Source organism: Pyrus communis, chromosome 2 (genome assembly GCF_963583255.1).
Source record: "Pyrus communis chromosome 2, drPyrComm1.1, whole genome shotgun sequence".
Lineage (NCBI taxonomy): Eukaryota > Viridiplantae > Streptophyta > Magnoliopsida > Rosales > Rosaceae > Pyrus > Pyrus communis.
In genome coordinates this window covers 956881-977148 of record NC_084804.1, presented here as the reverse complement: position 1 = coordinate 977148, position 20268 = coordinate 956881, and the positions used below count along the sequence as shown (strand labels likewise).

Genomic DNA, 20268 nt, shown 5'->3' with positions numbered 1-20268 from the left:
AATCAAGGAAGAAAGTGGGAAAAGTGGGAAGGCCGAAAAACTGTGCTTGACCGCACAGTTGGAAAATCAGGGAAGAAAATGGGTCAAGCATAGTTGGAAAATCAGAGAAGAAAGTGGGAAAAGTGGGAAGAAGAAAAAGAAAAAGAAGAAGAAGAAAAGAAGAAGTCATAAATTTAAAATTAAATTATTATTTTATAATAAAAATAATAATATTTTAATAAAATGGACTAGGTTATTTTTTTTAGTGGTGGAGATGCTTTGACCTATTACTGTTCACTGTGGTCTATTACTGTTCACTTGAGTGGACAAATGTGCTGGGTGCTGGCGCAAAGTCCTTAGGGGTGGAATTGTGGCCAAGTATAATCGCTTAATTATCATGGAGGAGGATGCGAGTGTTGGTGTAGAAGAGAAGCAGATTAGTTTAACTAATTTGATTACGCTTGAATATGATTTATTTTCTAATTTTATTACAAGTGATATTATTATTTTATTTTATACAAAGAGAAAGGGGATATGATCTAAACCCAAGTTGAAGAAGAATGTTCAATCTACCAAAGCAATCCACCAATTACTTTTTTTTTTTTTTTCTTTTCTTTTTTTTTTTAATAAAATCCACCACTTACTTAAGGATGACATATAAACACAAATGATGATTACAAATCAATAAAAGCATACAAGAGACATAATCTTTAACATACAACTTGTGACATTCTTCACTTATTGCCCATACTTGTGAATGAAGACACAATAACACTGTGAAAATAGGGGAGAAAATAAAAAAAATCCAAAATATTCAAACGATAATAACAATAAATACTTATGTTGCAAGATTGTGAATCTGCATCACAATGTGTTGTGACGAAAAGTATGTGTGATTCAATCCGCCTTACTCTTGCCCCATATTGATCTCTTCTTGGGAAAGCCAAGCAAGTCGAGTAAGGGTTTGAAAAACCAGGCATTAATTTCATGGAACACGACTTTGAAGGAATGATACATAGGAAATTGAAGCAAGCCGAATAGAGGGACTGGGAAAAAAGCAATAGGGTAAAGTAGAGACTTGGTCCATTTCTTCTCGACGCGAATCAACAACAAAATGGTGGCAGCAAAGGCGAGCATGGTTGTTGCCATGGAAATGAAGAGCAAGACGAAACCTGCCATGATCTTGTTAGGAATGCTGCTAACAAAAAGTGGGTACTCGAGAGGGGAGGAGAGGACCGAGAGAAAGAATGCCACAGAAGATAATGAGCTGGCGATGGCCACAACGTCCATGCAGGTGAAGAGCAAAAAGAGAGGATCGTTCTGGAAAAGAGGAAGGCCATTTTGGCCATTAGTCCCCCCGGGAATGGTGTAGGCAGCTGCAAAGACTACAGTGGCAACTAGCACCGCCACGGTTGAGCATGACTGAGCCGTGTCTTTTACCCATTTTTGTGCTTCCTCCAAAAGTTCGTCATGCCAAGAGTTGAACAAGTCGTCCGCTGTCTGATTGTAAAGGCTGTGGTGGATGGTGTAATGAGGCGGTATTATCCCTTTTACACGCTGACACAAACAGACGTACATATTAATCATGTCCACATATATAGATTTTCTAACAGAAATATTTGTCTTACAACATAAGCCTTTTACCAGCTGAACATACTTAATTAGTAAACATAAGTATTTTCCTGACAACGTAAGTATTTTATAAGATCGATAGACTTAATCGGTAAAATAGATATTTGTGAAATAACATAAGTTTAGCAATAGAACGTTACCTCAAACCAGTGCAGCTCTTCTTGCAATTGCATGGCCGGGCCTATTAATTGCTGAGTCAATGATATAGAGTAGTAACTCCTATCTGCAGCCTGGTGCAATAAGGTGTTTCCTTGGTAGTCTATCCTCTCATTCAACATCGACATCAAAGTTGGTTTGCTTACGATAAGCTTAAGGATCTCTTTCTGGCGGTTCTTAATGGCCAGATGCAAAATGTTGTGTTCCTTATGGTTAATATGCTCGACTGCTTGAGGATGCTTCTCAAGTATCTCCTGCACAATGGGTACATTTCCTTTGACAGTTGCTATAAACAATGGGGTAGATTTGTTAACTTCAAACATCGCCATCTCTTTCAATGCCGATTTGGTTTCTTTTGTAATTGCCTTTCCTGTTTTGCCTCCACCATCACCATCTTTCTCAGGATCTTTCCATGACCCCAGAGAAATGGTCCTGCTGTTTTCTTCACCAGTAACCAGCCAAGTCTCGTCCCTTAGGACGAGCGATTTGATGAGTTTCTTTAGTGCATTTTTATTTTTCTTGTCTTTCCATATTCTGTAGATTGTGCCAGCAAGGCCTCCTGTTCCTATCCATCACATGATCAAGCATATGTATACATTAACTAACATGTCATAGGAAGATGTATCGGCATTCTAAAGAAGTTATCATGCATTCTTCATCTTCTCATGTAAAATAATGAGGAATGAGTAAATAATGTTTCTTTTTTAGAGTTCCAGTAACAAGAGTTCGCCTTGATGAAAATGATCTGAGGCAAAGGCGGAAAGTAAACAAACCTTCAAGGGAGTCCAGTAATGAATAGTAAGACTTCATGACAACTGCCAAACAGTTTATGCATGCAACTGTGTTAAGAACACTGAAAAAATCCAATTGAAGAAACGCTTTATCTAGGTAGCCGTTTAATTATTTGATCAATTAATTAGATTACAAATTTGATTACCTGCGAGTTTCTTCCGAAAGATGGATTGACGGGGATGGTTGCTCTTCATGCCGCTCTCCACGTCATCCTTCTCCACATCTTCTCCATCCATCTCCACATCTTCTCCATTAGGAAGGCCTGGATATACAACAACAATCAAGTACGAGATTAATGCTTCAAAAGGAAACGTGCATGCACACAAACATACACGTGTACTTAGTGAACAAATTAAGTTGAGGTTTCACCATAAAACCAATTGGCAATATGGGGAGTAGCCCAACCTCTTATAAGCCCATGCAAGTTTCCTCCTTCCATTAATGTGAGACTCATTCTCAACACATAACAATAGAGCAATGATACGTACAATGATAAATGAGCATCTTCCAATGGCTTTGTTGAAAATGTGGCTCAAAGGCCTTTGGCATATGGGCTAACAATTTAAGGCCTGTCAATCCCTCCTCATCTGGCATTTCCCCCAGTAAAGTGAAGTTCTTGTGCAACCAATGAGCAGTCTCTGCATTGTGGAAGACAAAGAGCAAAAGTTATAATCTGCATCTCTGCATATATATATATATATATATATATATAATAAGTGTTGTGAATCAATGTATGCATTTTTGAGGGAGAGAGAGACCAAAATGTTGGCCAATGACAGCCATACGAAGAGCGGTCATTTTGTCATGTCTCAGGAAGTGCTGCCAATAATCTTCCGGCTTTTCTTCCATGTAAAACTTGACCAAGCCATTGTGACCGCGAGCAGCCGCTCTGTAGAGTGGAGTTTCTCCTAAACCATTCCGAGTCCACAGCAGCTTCCGCGCAGGGTTATGTTTCTTTTCATCATCAATACTAGGGTAGTTCAGATTGGGAATACTTGGATCTGCGATAGGCTCGTTGAACCTCCTCACCAAGAACCTAGCCGCTTCCACACTGCCGGACACACTCACCTGGTGAAGAGCATTGTTTCCGCCTTTATTTTGAACCCTCAAGGACCATCTCTTGTACTTATCGGTTGAATTGCTGTCACTGTCATTGACGCATATATCAACTAAACATTCGAGGACTTCTTTGCATTGTAATTTGCTGCAAGAAGAAGCGGCAAGGTGAAGTACATTGTCCCCCTGCAGCGTCATTTGGCGGTGCAACATTCTTGGATTCTGCTTATAGTATTCCTTCACCTCGTCCCATTTATCCTCTAAGACAAATCGATAGGGGGTTTTCAACTCTACAATATCTTCAAATTGGCCTGAATTATCCTCTTCCTCGTCTTGATCTGGCTGACCAGTGTGCGTTATCTGGGATGCCATCGGAGTACTAGCTAGCTTGGCGAGTTTAATGTGGCGGTTTTCGGTTTAATTTATAGTCTAGCTGCCGCTACTGCTTCTACTGATATGCTTTGCTTGATAAATTAACAAAGTATGTTTAAACCAATAAAAGCTTAAAATGATCGAATATTTATTGTTACCATTTTCTGGCTGGATGCGCTTTATCCGTACAAGCAGCAGCGGCAGCTAGACTATAAATTAAACCGAAAACCGCCACACTAAACTCCCCAAGCTAGCTAGTACTCCGATGGCATCCCAGATAACGCACACTGGGACATAAATGCCCCCCAAACAAAAAAGTTCAAAAACTACCCAAAATAATACAGGGGTAATTTCGTCATGGTACTTTTTTTTTGTCATAGATTTTTTATTTTTTTAAGTAGTATCCCATTATTACGTGGAATATCCAATGGGTTTCTTTTAGCATGGTCTAATATTATTCATTTAGTTCAAACCTTCTCACAATGCAACAAGATTGTTTCATACTTTGTGTAATTAAAATTGATCCCTTAATTCAAAAATGAGACGCTTGCCAAACATGTGGTTTGGACTTTGGACATACATAAAAGATCTTTAGGGGTGCGTAGCACCCGTAATAAAATGTGTAAGTCACGCGTAGCGAACCTTAATTCAAAAAATGTCTTTTGCACCAGTGTGAGCCAAGGTTCTAAAAGACGCTAGGCGTTAGTCGGACGGAGGGCTGGGGCTTAGCATCTAGGCGGCTAGGCGAGGTCTAGGTAGGCGACTAGGCGGACTAGGCGGATTTAATTAAATTTATTATATTTCGTGTAAATAAGTATTTGTTTATACTTAAAATATATATGATTCCATCATAAACCACAAAATAAAAGATATATATATATATATATATATATATATATATATATATATATATATATAGGTAATGTAAGAATTTTAAGTACATAATTTGAGAAAAAAGAAAAAGATAATAATATACAATATATTTGTTTAATAGTGAAGTAGGTAACTTTTTTTTAATATAGTTAATAAGCTTAGGAAATTGCAAGGCTTTGGAAATAGATAATAATATATAATATATTTGTTTAATAATGATGGAAATCTATTTGACAGAGGGGAGTCATTATTATCGTTTCCAGGAGTGGTTTTTGAAGCCTTGGAAATCGGCAAGGCCTTGGAAATATATAATGATATATAATATATTTGTTTAATAATGTTAGAAATCCATCTGACAAAGGGGAGTCATTGTTTTCTTCCCCGGGAATGGTTGAAGGCTTGGAAATCAACAAGGCCTTTATTTCGGGGTTTCTCGTTTCCTCTCCCTTCCATTCTTCTTAAATTGCTTCGCTTGATTTCCCATCTTCTCCGCCTAATTTCCATCTTCTTGCTCTGTATAATTTCCAACAAACTAATCATGAGTCTTGTCAAATTCCTCAAGCACAGCGAAGAAATCTTCTCCGGCAAAGAAATCTGAAGCTTCCAGGTCAAAGTTCTCGTTTTTATGCAATTGTGCTATTATTCTTCTTCCTTCTATAGATCTCTCTCACGCTTACTCTTCCCTCACCTTTCTCTATTGCTCTTTTCAAATTTTATGTCGTCACCCTCGCGGTGTAACGAAACGATGAAAGTATAATATTTTAACAGAACCATCGCGGAGGTCGCATAGCCTGGCGCCTAGCACCGCCTAATACCCTTGCCAATTTGCTGAACGTTTTTGAAATAATCGCGGAGGCGGCCTGACGCCCAGCGCTTAGGCGTCAATGGGTCTTGAACCATTTGAATTTACTAGGACGTGAACCCCACCGTCGACTTAGAGTTGACTTTTGGTCAATAGGTGTTGAACCATTTGAATTACTAAAATTAGTATTACTAGAGACTTAGTGAGGCTTTGCAGACTTGTCTTGGTGAGTGACTTTAATATATGTGATATGGTTATTACCCTGTTTTCTTATATTAGTATCCTTTGTGGATATGACTTGGTTTTATAAATGTGTTTTCTATTAAAATGTGATTTTTATAATTGACCATCGATCTATTATATCAAATGTGATTTGATTCATGGATTGGAAATATTTGGGAAAAATTGATTTGAAGTGCATATTGAAATGTTTGTTAAACTGAGGGCTAGTAGGGGACCGTTACCCTAGTGTCACGGGGTTAGGTGATACCGAGTCTGCACCATGTAGCTGTGGTACATGGATGGTCTTGCTTGGTTAATCCATGATAGGGGACCATACTATTTATGGATCGCGCTTGGTTAATCCACGATGGGCGATCCTTATGGTCATGTATACTTAAGAGTGATCATGTTTGGTTAATCCGCGATGTGTGATCACTACCTAACCATTCTGTAGGTGTGACTTTGCTTAATCAATCTACAATGGGAGGTCACTACCTACTTGGTTATCTTGACCCTGCTTGGTTAATCTGCAATGAGGGGTCACTAGTGGTCCTCTTTGGTTAATCCATGATAGGGGACTGTATTATTTATGGATCGTGCTTGGTTAATCCACGATGGGCGATCTTTATGGCCATACATACTTAGGGTGATCATGCTTGGTTAATCCGCGATGGGTGATCACTACCTAACAGATTCGTAAGGCTGACTTTGCTTGGTTAATCCGCGATGGGGGGTCACTACCTACATGGTTACTCAGGGGGGCTCTGCTTGGTTAATCTATTATAGGGGGCCACTTCCTGTTTGGTTACTTATGTAGGCTTCGGCCGAACTGCGTCCCTCTAGCCTAGTTTTTAATGTACATATGAACAATGGTTTTGAAAATCTTGTGGTTTGAATTAGAAAAACCGTTGGCTGTCTAGGTGACTTCTTCAGAGTTTTCAGCGACTTGATTATGATTTCATAAAGCATGATTCTATACTTGATGTTTATAGATTGTGATCGATGGTCTGTTTTTATTAAATATCGCATACTTGTATTATTGTCACTCACCCGAGCCTCGCAACTTATCTGAGTGCTTGATTTGCTCAGTGTACCATTCCTATAATGTAGGCATTGATTTTACATGTGACAGGTTTGGGTAGACTACGAGAAACCGCTTGATATTTTGGTTCCGTTGAGTGGTCTGGAACCCGATGTAGTTGGATTCCATTGAGTGGTCCGGAATCCTTGCTCTTGCTCATTTCCATAAGTTATCTTAGAATCCTAGATTCAAGTGAATGGGAATTACCCACAATAGTCTTGTGAATTTATATACCATGTTATTACTCAAAATCCAAGTAGGGAAGTATATAGAGCTTTTTAATTAAATTCGTGAAATGATTTGTTATCTCATTGATTGATTAACAAAGTTAAAAGTCAAAATCATGCATCTTTGATTCAAGAATTGATTAAGTGATGGGATTGTGGAATGACGTTGGATATGATTGTTATTAGTATAATTATTTTAGTTGATCAATGTGGCTAGAAAATAATATTGTGCTTGTTGATTCTTTAATATGTTACATGCTATGTATTGTGATTTTATGTGGGGAAACATTGTGATTTATATGATGGATGAAGTGGAAATCTTGATTGTCATGTGATAATTGATTAAGGGATGATATGCCTGTATGTTAGAACGTACTATGATAAACGTCGGAGTATAGTAAATGATGAACTATTAATGACTTGCTTCCGTCTTAAGGTACGTAAGCAGTCTAACAAGGAAATTAGATGGATCCATAAAGTATACGAAAAATTATTATGCATTTGGTTCTCCGGTTATGCTTTGCCCATATCCCGTAGGTGCGGTATGTTAGATATATAGATGCTTGGTGACGTTAAGTGTCAATCCTGGCCGTATGTCGGGATCGGGGCGTGACCGTTTTTCTTTTTCACTTTGTGGATGTAGGATTGTTTTGACAAACGTTATCCACCTTGGGTAAATACCGTCTGCAAGGTAGTATGACCCGTCATATGTATGGCCATTGACTGAATATTTTACTCTGGGTGCTTTTCCTTGCAACACTTCGTCGAAGACTGGAGATTGGGTAAGGACATTTAGGTCATTCTGAGCTCCTGGAACACAAAAAAATGCATGTTAAATCCATGTATCCAATGAAGCCACCGCTTCCAAAATGATATTTTTGGCTCATTTTCTGTCGCCATACGCTCTTTGCCATGCATTTGATCAGTTTTTCCAGGTCTAGTGCATGCAGTCAATGCTTTCAATCATGCCAGGGAAACCTCACATCTCACCATTCCTCAATAGCCTTCACAAATCCCTATGCATAAGTTTTCGGAGGTACTCCTTCGTATAGAGGGTTTCGATTGCGAAGCAAAATTGCATTGGGGACTCAAGAACAGTTGATTTTCCCATCCTCGTTATCTCATTCACTTGATCTGCAAATGCTTGATCTACAGATGCTCCATATGCAAGCATCCACAAGGCAGCAACAACTTTTTGCTATGAAAAAGACCTAGAATATGAAAAACATCTTTTTTTTGCACAAATTATTGATCATGGTTGCAAATAGCACTCATGATTTTGTCAAACAAACTTCATTGCATTCTAAAACGACATTTAAAAACATGATCAAGGAATACACAGTTGGGGATAAAATAATCTTCCAAGAGATTATTACCTCATATTTCCCTCTTTCTATTGAAGTTTGCAGCATGTCTGGGTTTGGATATCTGACCCACAGCTTCCATGACACGGCGGGAATGTGAAGCCATCTGCCTTCTATGGTCATCATCCTCATTCTTTTCCATTGCAAAAGCCTCATCTTCACCTCCATCTTCCTCGAGATTGACCAATTCTTCCTGTTGTGCCAACAATCTTTTCTGTTGCTCCTCAAACTGTTTATACACTCTCCTTGAAAAAGACATTGTAAGGATGGATGTAGGGATAAAGAAGGATTCTGAGCTAAAAAGAATGATTGATTTTGGTGTGAGGATGGATGTAGGGATGTAGTGTTTATATGGACAAAAAAAAAAAAAAAAAAAAAAAAAAGAAAAAAAAGAATGAGGTTCTGGTTAGGTGTTTTTTTTTTTCACACAAAAAGTATATGAAAGCTTTGGTAGAAAGTGTTGAAAATATTGAAATATGGTGTAAGGTGAAAGATAATGGTTAGGTATTTATAGGACAAAAATAACAAATAAATTTAAAATTTTTTCTGTATTTTTAACAATTTTTATTAAGTGAATTAATATAGACCGTTGGAATTGAAAAAGATTCAAATCCAACAGCCCATAAGTATGACATGTGGCTAACAATCACAATTCTGATTGTTAGGTTTTTTTTTTTTTTTTTTTTTAAGCCTAAAAATCGTGGACTGTTGATCTTTGGATTGGACGGCCCAGAACGCGCCACGTCATCTAGCCGTTGGAAATCCAACGGTCCAGAACTGGCCACGTGGCCTCCCCATCAGATGGGTGAGTACGCTTGCTCATGCGGGCCCTGCCTCTGTTTTCTTGTCGGAGACTCGCTCCCAGTCGCGCCTACTTCCCACGCGTTTGGCGCAAAAAAAAAAAAAAAAAAAAAAAATTAAAATGGTCTGTGACGTCAACATGATGTCATGTAGGCTGGGCCTTGGCTCAGCACATTCTGGCCCGGCCTATAGGACATCTTGGTCTGGAAGCTTTTAGCTAGGTGCCGAGCTGTTTGGGGGGCTGGGTGCCAGACTATCAAACCCCGGTGGACTTGCTCCAAAGGAAGGAATTCTTTTTTTTTTTTTCCTAGCTGAATGTGCTTTATCTATACAAGCATTTACCTTTGCTTTGTTTATTAGTTTCCTATTGTAGATTTTGTTCACCAAGTGTGCAACACATGCCTATATATGTACATTATTAGGCATTTTTAAGGGAAGAAATCTTTATTTTTTTCTAGCTGGATGTGCTTTATACAAGCATCTACCTTTGCTTAGTTTATTAGTTTCCTATTGTAGATGTTGTTCACCAAGCGTGCAACACATGTCTATATATGTATATTAGCAGGCATTTTAAGGGAATGGATCCTTATTTTTATTTTATTTTTTGGCTGGATGTGCTTTATCCGTACAAGCATTTACCTTTGTTTAGTTTATTAATTTTCTATCATAGATTCGGTTCACCAAGCGTGCAACACATGTGTGTGTATATATATAGGGTAATGCTAGGGAGACTAAATTTGTAGACAAAATTTTGAAAATTAAAGGATATGGAAGTTGATGATTGGTTTATTACTCAAACGTTGATAAACGTGCTTATTCCTATTAGTGACACATCATTTAGTTGCAAATTTAGTCTCCAAATGTAGTTTTCCTAGCATTACCCGTGTGTGTGTATCATCTTTTATATATAAAGCCGGTAGCCCTTTTTGGGGTCATAGGCTTCACCAAAATAATGGGACAGAAATGCCCCCCTAAACAAAAAAGTTCAAAAGCAGCCCAAAATAATACAGGGGTAATTTCGTCATGGTGGTTTTTTTTTTTTTTTTTTTTTGTCATAGAAAAATTTGTTTTTTTTTTTTTTTTTTTAAAATAGTATCTCACTATTACGTGGAATATTCATGGGTTTCTTCTAGCATGGTCTAATATTATTCATTTAGTTCAAAACCTTCTCACAATGCAACAAGATTGTTTCATACTTTGTGTAATAAAAATTGAGTCCTTAATTAAAAAAAATGAGACGCTTGCCAAGCATGTAGTTTGGACTTTGGACACACATAAAAGATCTTTAGGGGCGCGCAGCGTGCCGTAATTCAAAAAATATCTTTTGCATGCGTATAAGCACGTGTATGAAGGCTAGTATGTATATATATTAGGCCTTTTAAGAGAAGTGATTCTCACTTTTTTTTTTTTTTTTCAAATAAGGGGATTAGTTGTGGACTCATTCCACATAGAACTTCAACAATCTGAATTGTCTATTTTGCAAGTCTCGATTCATAGATCATATATGCAAAAAATCATTTCAATTCGAAACCATTTACCTAGCTAATTGTCACGATGAAATTTTAATATCTCTTAGAACATAGTGTTCGACAATTTCTTTAAACTCAATTAGATGCCTAGAATATTTTCGATTTGGCCAATATCTTGCAAGGATAATCTATGAGGTGCAACTTGAAAAATAGATGGTTCAAATCGTCAAAGTTCGATGTGATATAGGCCCCAAAACTAATCCAATGTTAAAAAAAATGGGAGTCCATTCTCTTAAAGAATATGTGTGTGTGTGCGTGTGTGTGTGTGTGTGTATTAAAATTTTTAATTCAAGGGAAGTTTTAATCTAATCAAAACAATAGAATAGGAGATTCAAATTTGAGTGTAGACTAGTCAACTTTGCTAAGTCTAGGTTTGTCTTTTCTACTGTATTAATTTTCAATAATGGGAACTGTTATTAGCACTCTACAAATCTCATTCTACATTTCTCATAAATGTATTTTTCTTTATAATTATAGAAAATTTGAAGTACAAAATGAGATTTTTGGAGTGCCAATAACAATTTCCTTCAACAATTGCACAACATTATTTCTCCAAGTCTTGTAGTTCTACAATTATTATGTATTCATACCATTATTTGTACCGTCTATAGGGCCCCTAAGAATAGGATTTTCGTTATTTCTCAAGAAATATTCAGTTTTTGTAGAAAATTACATTTCATGTCCTTTGAAAAGGTGTCGGCTGGAGATTGTCTGCAACAGATTAAGCAGTGTCTTTTGCTATATGGTTTGAAATAATAAAGCTTAAACTGATCGAACATTAAGGTTACCATTTTCCAGCTGGATCTGCTTTATCCGTACAAACATCTATGCTTCTTTTTTTTTTTTTTTTTTTTTTTCATTTTTTGTCTTTCGGTCATCTACCTTGCTGTATGCTTGCTTAATTAACAAAGAATGTTGGATAAAAAAGCATAAATGATCGAAGAGTAAAGGTTACTAATTGTTTCTTAGCTATATGTGCGTTATCCATTATCCAAGCAAGCATCAACCTTTGCTTAGTTTATTAGTATCCAATTATAGACTCTTTTCACGAAGTGAGCAACACATGTCTCGCTATAATATAAAACATATTTTTACACTCGAAAGATGTCCGAATCTAAGTCAAAATAATAAATTACTGAAAGGAGATTCCAATTTAGATGTAGACAGTGACGAAGCCAGAAATTGTCGACGGCAGGGATGGAATTTAAAAGGATAAAAGGTCCAAAAATTTTTTAGATGACCAAATCCTTCTAGATAACTACTCGGAATTTTCAAAGAAGGATTTGGACCTACTGTACTATTTGAAGGATGATTTAAACACCATTTCTTATAGTATTAGTCCATTACGGTACAATGACAGAGGAAAAAAAGGTCTTAGTCTTAGAGTTTAACATGTTCACTAACATTGTTCAACTAACATCGTATTAATAAAACGATAACATATTTGATTTGCCTAGCGAATAGTATGTGTTAGATACTTGACAACAGAAAAGTAGGAGTTATACATATTTATTTTGGAAAATCTTATTTGAACCCATATAATCTCACTTTACACCCAACTTAAATTTTAAATATGAGATATCTTTTTTATCATATTGCATAATTACCATCAAGTACAAGATGAAATTAACAATAAAATTAAAATTTATCAAAGTGAACTGTTATTAAGACTCCAAAAATCTCAATATACACTCCTCACAAGTGTATTTTTCCTTCTAATTATAGAAAGTTTGGAGTGCAAAATGAGACTTTTGGGGTGCCAATAACAATTCTCTTTATCAATAAACCCACTAATCAATAAACCATTGAGGGCATTAGGCTCATTTGAATTGAGAAATCTGAAAGAAAAAAGAATGTTGGATAAAAAGCATAAAGGATCGAAAAGTGTGTCGCTATAATATAAAATATATTTTTAAATTCGAAAGATGTCCGAATCTAAGTCAAAATAATAAATTATTGAAAGGAGATTCCAATTTAGGTGTAAACAGTGGCGAAGCCAGAAATTGTCGAGTGCAGGGGTGGAATTTAAAAGGGTAAAAGGTTCGAAAATTTTTTAGATGACCAAATCATTCTAGATAACTATCGGAATTTTCAAAGAAGGATTTGGGCCTACCATATTATTTGAAGGATGATTTAAACACCGTTTCTTATAGTCTTAGTCCATTAAGGTACAATGAGAGAGGAAAAAAAAAGTCTTAGTCTTAGAGTTTAACATGTTCACTAACATTGTTCAACTAACATCGTAACGATAACATATCTCATTTGCCTAGCGAATAGTATGAGTTATACACTTGACAACAGAAAAGTAGGAGTTATACACATTTATTTTGGAAATTTTTATTTGAACCCATGTGTCACATCCCGGCCCAAGGCGGATTACTTCCCGGGCCCGCTCCACCACCTTAGCACGATATTGTCCGCTTTTGGCTTACCATTCCCTCACGGTTTTGTTTTTGGGAACTCACGAGCAACTTCCCAGTGGGTCACCTATCATGGGATTGCTCTAGCCTCCTTCTCGCTTTACTTCGGAGTTCCTACGGAACCCGAAGCCAGTGAGCTCCCAAAAGGCCTCGTGCTAGGTAGAGATTGGAATATACATTTAAGGATCACTCCCTTGGGCGATGTGGGATGTCACAATCCACCCCCCTTAAGGGCCCGACGTCCTCGTCGGCACATTTCCGGCCAGGGATCGGCTCTGATACCAATTGTCACATCCCGGCCCGAGGCGGATTACTTCCCGGGCCCGCTCTACCACCTTAGCACGATATTGTCCGCTTTGGGCTTACCATTCCCTCACGGTTTTGTTTTTGGGAACTCACGAGCAACTTCCCAGTGGGTCACCCATCATGGGATTGCTCTAGCCTCCTTCTCGCTTAACTTCAGAGTTCCTACGGAACCCGAAGCCAGTGAGCTCCCAAAAGGCCTCGTGCTATGTAGAGATTGGAATATACATTTAAGGATCACTCCCCTGGGCGATGTGGGATGTCACACCATGTATCTCACTCTACACCTAACTTAAATTTAAAAAATGAGATGTCTTTTTTATCCTATTGCATAATTACCATCGAGTACAAGATGAAATTAGCAATAAAATTAAAATTTATCAATGTGAATTGTTATTAACACTCAAAAAATCTCAATCTACACTCTTCACAAGTGTATTTTTCCTTCTAATTATAGAAAGTTTGGAGTGCAAAATGAGATTTTTAGAGTGTTAATAATAATTCATTTTATCAATAAAGCCACTAATCAATAAACCATAGAGGGCATTAGGCTCATATGAATTGAGAAATTTGAAAGAAACAATTTGGATTTAAGAAGGGGGCTATCTTTCTTGACATCTTCATTGAATGTAAAGAAGGGAGCTATCTTTTTTGACACTCAAGTCTACTATGTACTTTCAATCTTCTTTCACCTACCTAATTTTGCAGTACTAAAATTGTTGCAGTCAAAGAACAACAAATGTGGTATATCCTTCTTTGTCGACCATGAATATGAGCGGAAGTGGCAAAGGTCGAGAAAACACGCCATTTCACTCGACCAGTTTTTGTTTTTTGTTCATGACTTTTTTTCTTCTAGATGCTTTGCCATTGTTGAAAGGCTTTTTTTCTTCTAAAACTCTATTAGATTAACTTGATGGTGAACTAAGCATCTTATTAGATTAATGTATGGATTCATAAGCTAGTTAAAGAGCCCTCACTATTCTGGTAAGAAGGAACAAGAAATGTGCAGGCAATCACAATGGATATATTCATGGAAATGCCACTCAACAATTATTGTCTAGACGAACTCATGACACTAGCCCTAATACTAGCTTAAGCATTTGGGCCTAATAAACATTACAAACCAGACAAAAGAATTCATTTTGGGGTTAATCTTAGTTTACTATCTTAAAGTTTATTGATTTTCAACATTTCATACATCATCATGTTTTTTTCGTTCTAGTATAGTACCTAAAGTCATAATTTTGGGACACTTTTATACATCCATTAAGTTTTCGTCAGAACCTCTGTTAACTGATAATGTGGCATCCACGTGGACAATGACTTGGCGTCATGTGTCAATATAGGTCCACATGAAAATTAAAAAAAATTAAAAATTAAATTAAGAAATTAAAATTAAAAATAAAAGAATAATAAAAATTAAAAAAAAAAAAAATCCTAAACCTTATTGCCTTCCTCACAATCGCCTTCCTCACCACCACCGCCCAAATCCAAGCCCCTCATCCTCCTCACCTGGCCTGGGTCTCACCCCTCCCTCCCTCCCCAGTGCTCCCTCCTCCTCAACTCCCACTCCGCTGAACCCGACAAGTGGACCTATTCCTCGACCTCTTCATCTTCTTCGTTGATCAACAGTCGGATGATTTTGCGCTCCTGCCCTCAGCCTCCTCGTTCTACAACTCGGGAGGTGGACTCGGGTCCCGGTCCATGACGCCAAGTCATGACTGCTTCGATTCAATGCAGTACGGTTCGGTGGTTACAATGCTCACTCGCCGGTCAGGTTCAAATTCTTAGCACTAAGAAAAAAAATTAGAAAAAACCTTTTTTCTCCATCTGAGGATTGAGAAAAACCCTCATTTTTTTTTCTCCCTTTTGTGTTTCCCTCTTTTGGTATAGAAAATCGTTGAATTTTCCATCTCGGTTTTGGAGAAAAACCATTTTTTTTTCTCCATCTGTGCTTCATTAATGCTTCCTCCTTTAATGTTCTTTTTCCTTTCATTCCTTGTACTCTTTGTTTTCCTAAAAAATAAAAATTACAAAATTTGCCCTGAAGAAGTTCCACTGAATGATTGATTAATTTAATTCCACTCATTTCTCTCACAATAATGGTAGTGGCAGTCCTTTGTCTCTGATAATTGGAAGGTAAGAGATGAAGAAAGTTTGAGGTTACATCATAAAACCAATTGGTAATATGGGGAGTGGTTTAACCTCTTAGACCATCCCTAATTCTTGGAGTAAAGCCTAAAATTTTTAACCCAGAAACAGTTTTTCTGGTACAACCATTTTGGCTTAAAATTTTAACCCCAGATTATTAAAAAATGAATCTAGGCTAATTTTTTTTTAGATTAACTTTAAAAAAATAATTATGTAGACTATCCTAAATTAATTTTATGAACATTTTAACTTAAAAATATTTAAATTTCGATAACTGTTGAAAAATCATTAAATCGACACATGAGTTAAATAATTTTGGATGAATTTTGAGTTAAAATTATTTTAACCGTTGGATTTAAATTTGGGCCATTAGATCTTTTTTTTTTTTTTTTTACCGTTAGATTTGATTATATTCGATTTCAGCATTTGGATTCAATAAATATATATAAAAAAAATTTGAACGTGGACCGTTGGATCAACCAACGGCCCATTTAAATGTGACCGTTGAATCAACCAACATCCCATTTAAATGTGGCCGTTGGATCACAAAAACTAGCCGTTAGGCTATTAGGCCATCTGACACGCGGGGGATATGCCCACATGGGTGAGGTCCCGCTGGTTTTGGCCCTAGCGCATTGAGCGCATCCGAGAGTAGGTTTTGGGCATTTAGGTTTCACATTAGTTTTTTCACTCTCACATTTGGGCTCAATCAGGTGTTTTGGGTTAAATTTTGGGGGGAATTTGTGTTTTTTTTTTTTAGGTTTTAACACTTAACTTAATTTTAGAACATGAGTTGGAGAGAAATGGGGGGAATAGAAGGAAAATTTAGGACTTACTCCAAGGTTTAGAGTTGGTCTTATAAGCCCATACAAGATCCATCCCCTCATCAATGTGAAATTTATACTCAACATGCCTCCTTATGTGTGGCGAATTTTCAAGCCTAACACGTGAACAACATCACGGGGTGACGTGGAGCACGTGTGGCTGTTGAGTTTCACAGGTGAGACAACCTACTTTGATACCATAAAGAAAGTTGAGGTTTCACTATAAAACCAATTGGCAATATAGGGAGTAGCCTAACCTCTTATAAGCCCATATAAGGTTCATCCTCTCTTCAATATAAGATTCATACTCAACAAGAGTTCCCTTTATTTTATTCTATTTTAGCATATGAAATTTAGGTCCTTGATGTTTGAAGTTTTGGGTCTTCTGGTTTGTGGGATATGCAATTTGCGTGAACTAAGGATACCGAAAACTCGTTTTCCATTAGTCAGATAAAAATGTTGTGTTTTAATTTCTCATTGCAGTCTTTGCATTAAACATCCAAATTCATTTAGGGGAAGTGAGAAGCTTGATGTGTTCATATGTTTAAGCATGACAGCTTGAAGCTTTTTCATCTGGGTTTGAAACTTTTACCTCTAATGCCAATTAGGGGTGTCCAAAATGGCGAATCTTGCGTCTGAACGCGGATGTGTGGGTTAGGGTTCGCATGGGTCGGTTTTGCCTGGGTTAACTTGGGGAAAGAGAAGGGAGGGGAGGTGAAGAGGTTAGAGGAGAATGAGGAGGTGGGTTGGGGAGTCGAAGAGGGAGGGGGAAGTTTGGGATTTTTTTTTTTAAATTTAAAATTTTTAAATTTTTAAATATTCATATGGGCTTATATTGATTGCAACCCAAAAAAGGTTGTGAAGGCGCAACAGCAACGCCGTGTGCAGTGCATGTTCAGTTTAAAGAAATCAAAGGGGCGGATTCCTTCTCTTAGGGTTGATTTCCGACGACCATCTATGTAGCTTTGCTAGGGAATGCAGACTAGCCAACTTGAGTACGTCTACGTCTGCTATGTACAACATTGTTTATCAAGACATATTCAATTTTATTTATTCATTGTAGAAAATTACAGATAAGGATCCTTACTGGATCCTTTTTGTGAGGATTCTAAGGATCTTCATATCTTTAGAATGTGAGGATTTTTAAGGATCTTCATAGGATGTGTGGATTTCTAGGATCTCACAAAGAAAATCCAAATGGGATCCAAATCCAAAGGGGATCCAAATCTGAAAATTACAACTCATGTCCTTGAACAAGTACATACATATTAACACACCATAAAAGTTGCTATGCCGAGTTTTGTTCAGGGAGTCAAGAGGGGGCTGCCTTCCTTGATTAGCACGAACACACTGCCGTTGTTTCCCCTCATTATCGGGAACTCTCCGTCGAGGTGCCGGGTTAGCAACCATGATTCGGCATTGCTACTAGAGATGGAGAACTTAAAAGGGTTGGCTGGAGATGGTCTTACAACAGATGAAGCAGTGGCTTGGATAGAGTTGAATCAATAGTTTCATAATTAGTTTCCAACGTCCCAAAGAACCCTAAATTGAATTATGTTTGTTCTTTCAAAATTTAATGAGCTACCTAGCTTTCAAGAGGACATAAACACTTGGACAAAAAATTGTTCTGATCATGCAACAACCATTTCATATTATTCTACCATGGTTCTGTAGTTTACTAGTTGTTAAAAAAAGCTTGGTTCCGTCAATAAAATAGCACGTGAGTGATAAATGTGAGAATAATTTGGGGGTTTTGGAAAGTGTAAAAACATCTCACATTTGCCAAACCCACCATGCACCCACCCTCCACCTCCTCCTCCGCACCCACTACCTGCAACCCAGAAAAAAAAAAAAAAAAAAAAAAAACTCTCCATTTCCATACAACCTAGATCCCGTCTTCCCCAATGAGTGTGGATTTAAGGAGTGGGGTGTGTAAAGGAGGGAAGAGGGTGCGCTGGGTTTTTTTTCTTTTTCTTTTTTCTGAGTTGCAGGTTGGGCTCAGGTTGGAAGGGGGAAGATAGAAAGATGGGTGTGCAGAGGAGGTGGAGGATGGGTGTGGATGAGGAGGTGGAGGATGGGTGCGAACGACAGATAGAAGATGATGAGGCTCCGACATCGCCCCGAGGGGGGGTTGACGGGATCTGGGTTTTCTATTTTTTTTTTTTTTTTTTGGGTTGAAGGTTTACGTATGGGGGGTTTCACCGAGGGAGGGGGGGAGGGGTGGGGGTGATGGGATCTAGTTTTCTAACCTTTTTTTTTTTTTTTCTTTTTCTGGGTTTGGGGGTTGGGGGTTGCAGGGAGAAAAGAAGAGGATGAGGGGGATAAGGTTTCTGTTTTTTGTTTTGTTTATATATATATATATATATATATATATATATATATATATATATTTAGAAGATTTAGGTTTATTTAAAAAAAAATGAATTTTTTTTTGCCACGTGGCAGACATTTGGCAGCCACGTGGCATATATGTGGCAGCCACGTCAGCACTGAACGGATCAATGAATGGAAAATGTAACGGAGATATTATTTTGAAATAAAATAGTACTTAAGGTATGAAAGTGAAATGTTTTGAAGATGTTGTAAGGAATTGAAATAGGCCCCAAACCTGAGGTACGAAAATGTAATTTACCCAATTCTTTTTCTTCATAGATTTTTCTGGTACCTGCTCTCTCAATTTTTTTTTCATAGGCACAACTCTTTAATTCTTCTGCTTCTTCGTCATACTTTGAACTTCATTATGTTTTCAGCTTTGAATTCTGGATGACAAGCTATACATAAGAAGGTAAGCTATTTTAGTTTTTTGTCCATATTCGGAATATCCCCACTTTTGGAATTTTAGGGATATGATTCATTTTCGTGTTGCATGTTTAACGTTGGTCTGGGTGATGATCATTTGAGGATATACGAACTTGAATGGTTGTGAGTATACTTGAATGTGGGCAAATTTGGGTAAGAACTGTGAAACTCCAATCTTAATTTTGTCATCTTTTGAATTTAAAAGCAAAAATTGGTGTCTTTATACCCTTTTTGTTGTGAATCATGCAAATTAAGTGTCTTTGGAGGTATTATGGGTATTTTCTTGGAATTAGGGTTTAGGGTTGATGAATTTTGTGTTATGAAACTTGATTGTGCCTTCTTTTCGGTCCTTGCTAAAATTTATTTTTTCATATCTCAAATAAAAATTGTATTTGCTTATTTTGTTTTTCAAGTTCAAAGGAAAACATAAGTTCTGTCGGTGTTAGTCCAACTGGGCCGTTAATTGACACAAAAGTATGGCCTATTACAGAATGGCCACAAAGGTTATGATGTGACTCAGATCTAGTTTGGTACCGAGATGATTCTGAAAAAAACTGGTATAAAAAAAAACTGAGAGCTGTTTTTATGTTTGATAAACATTCAGCTTCAGCTTTTTTTCATAGTTTTGGGTGAAAAAAAAAAGGCAAAAACAAGAAGCTGCAAAACCCAGCTTTAAAAAACCAGCTTTTTTCATATCTGTTTTATATAAAAGTTTACCAAACATTATAATACTGTTTTTTTTTTTTTTTCAAAAGCACTTTTACAAAAAACTTTACCAAACACTCTGTTTACTTTATTTCACAGCTGCTTATTCTCACAGCATAGCAGAAGCAACTTTTTTTTCAAAGCACAACAATACCAAACCAACCCTCAATGACAAGCTAT

The 20268-nt window shown here is 37.1% G+C and overlaps 1 protein-coding gene and 1 long non-coding RNA gene across 2 annotated transcripts; both read right to left on the bottom strand.

Annotated features, from left to right (window-relative positions):
• Positions 1-708: 708 nt before the first annotated feature.
• On the bottom strand, positions 709-2205 carry LOC137723189 (ankyrin repeat-containing protein NPR4-like). Its single transcript, XM_068462362.1, has 2 exons — positions 1752-2205; positions 709-1536 (listed from the first exon to the last, which is right to left on the bottom strand). Exons 1-2 carry the CDS (start codon positions 2094-2096, stop codon positions 877-879), a joined length of 1005 nt encoding a protein of 334 aa, XP_068318463.1. The 5' UTR covers positions 2097-2205; the 3' UTR covers positions 709-876.
• A 334-nt stretch (positions 2206-2539) lies between these two features.
• Positions 2540-3192, bottom strand: LOC137725207 (uncharacterized). The gene is made up of 3 exons (XR_011067474.1): positions 3048-3192; positions 2705-2821; positions 2540-2582 (listed from the first exon to the last, which is right to left on the bottom strand). It is a non-coding gene; the product is annotated as an uncharacterized lncRNA (long non-coding RNA).
• Between the last annotated feature and the right edge of the window lie 17076 nt (positions 3193-20268).

Bases quoted from the DNA above. Each gene is read 5' to 3' on its own strand.
- LOC137723189 (XM_068462362.1), bottom strand. From the start codon at position 2,096: ATGGCGATGTTTGAAGTTAACAAATCTACCCCATTGTTTATAGCAACT. The intron at 1,537-1,751 runs GTAACGTTCTAT...TGTTTGTGTCAG, and splicing joins AAGAGCTGCACTGGTTTGAG to CGTGTAAAAGGGATAATACC.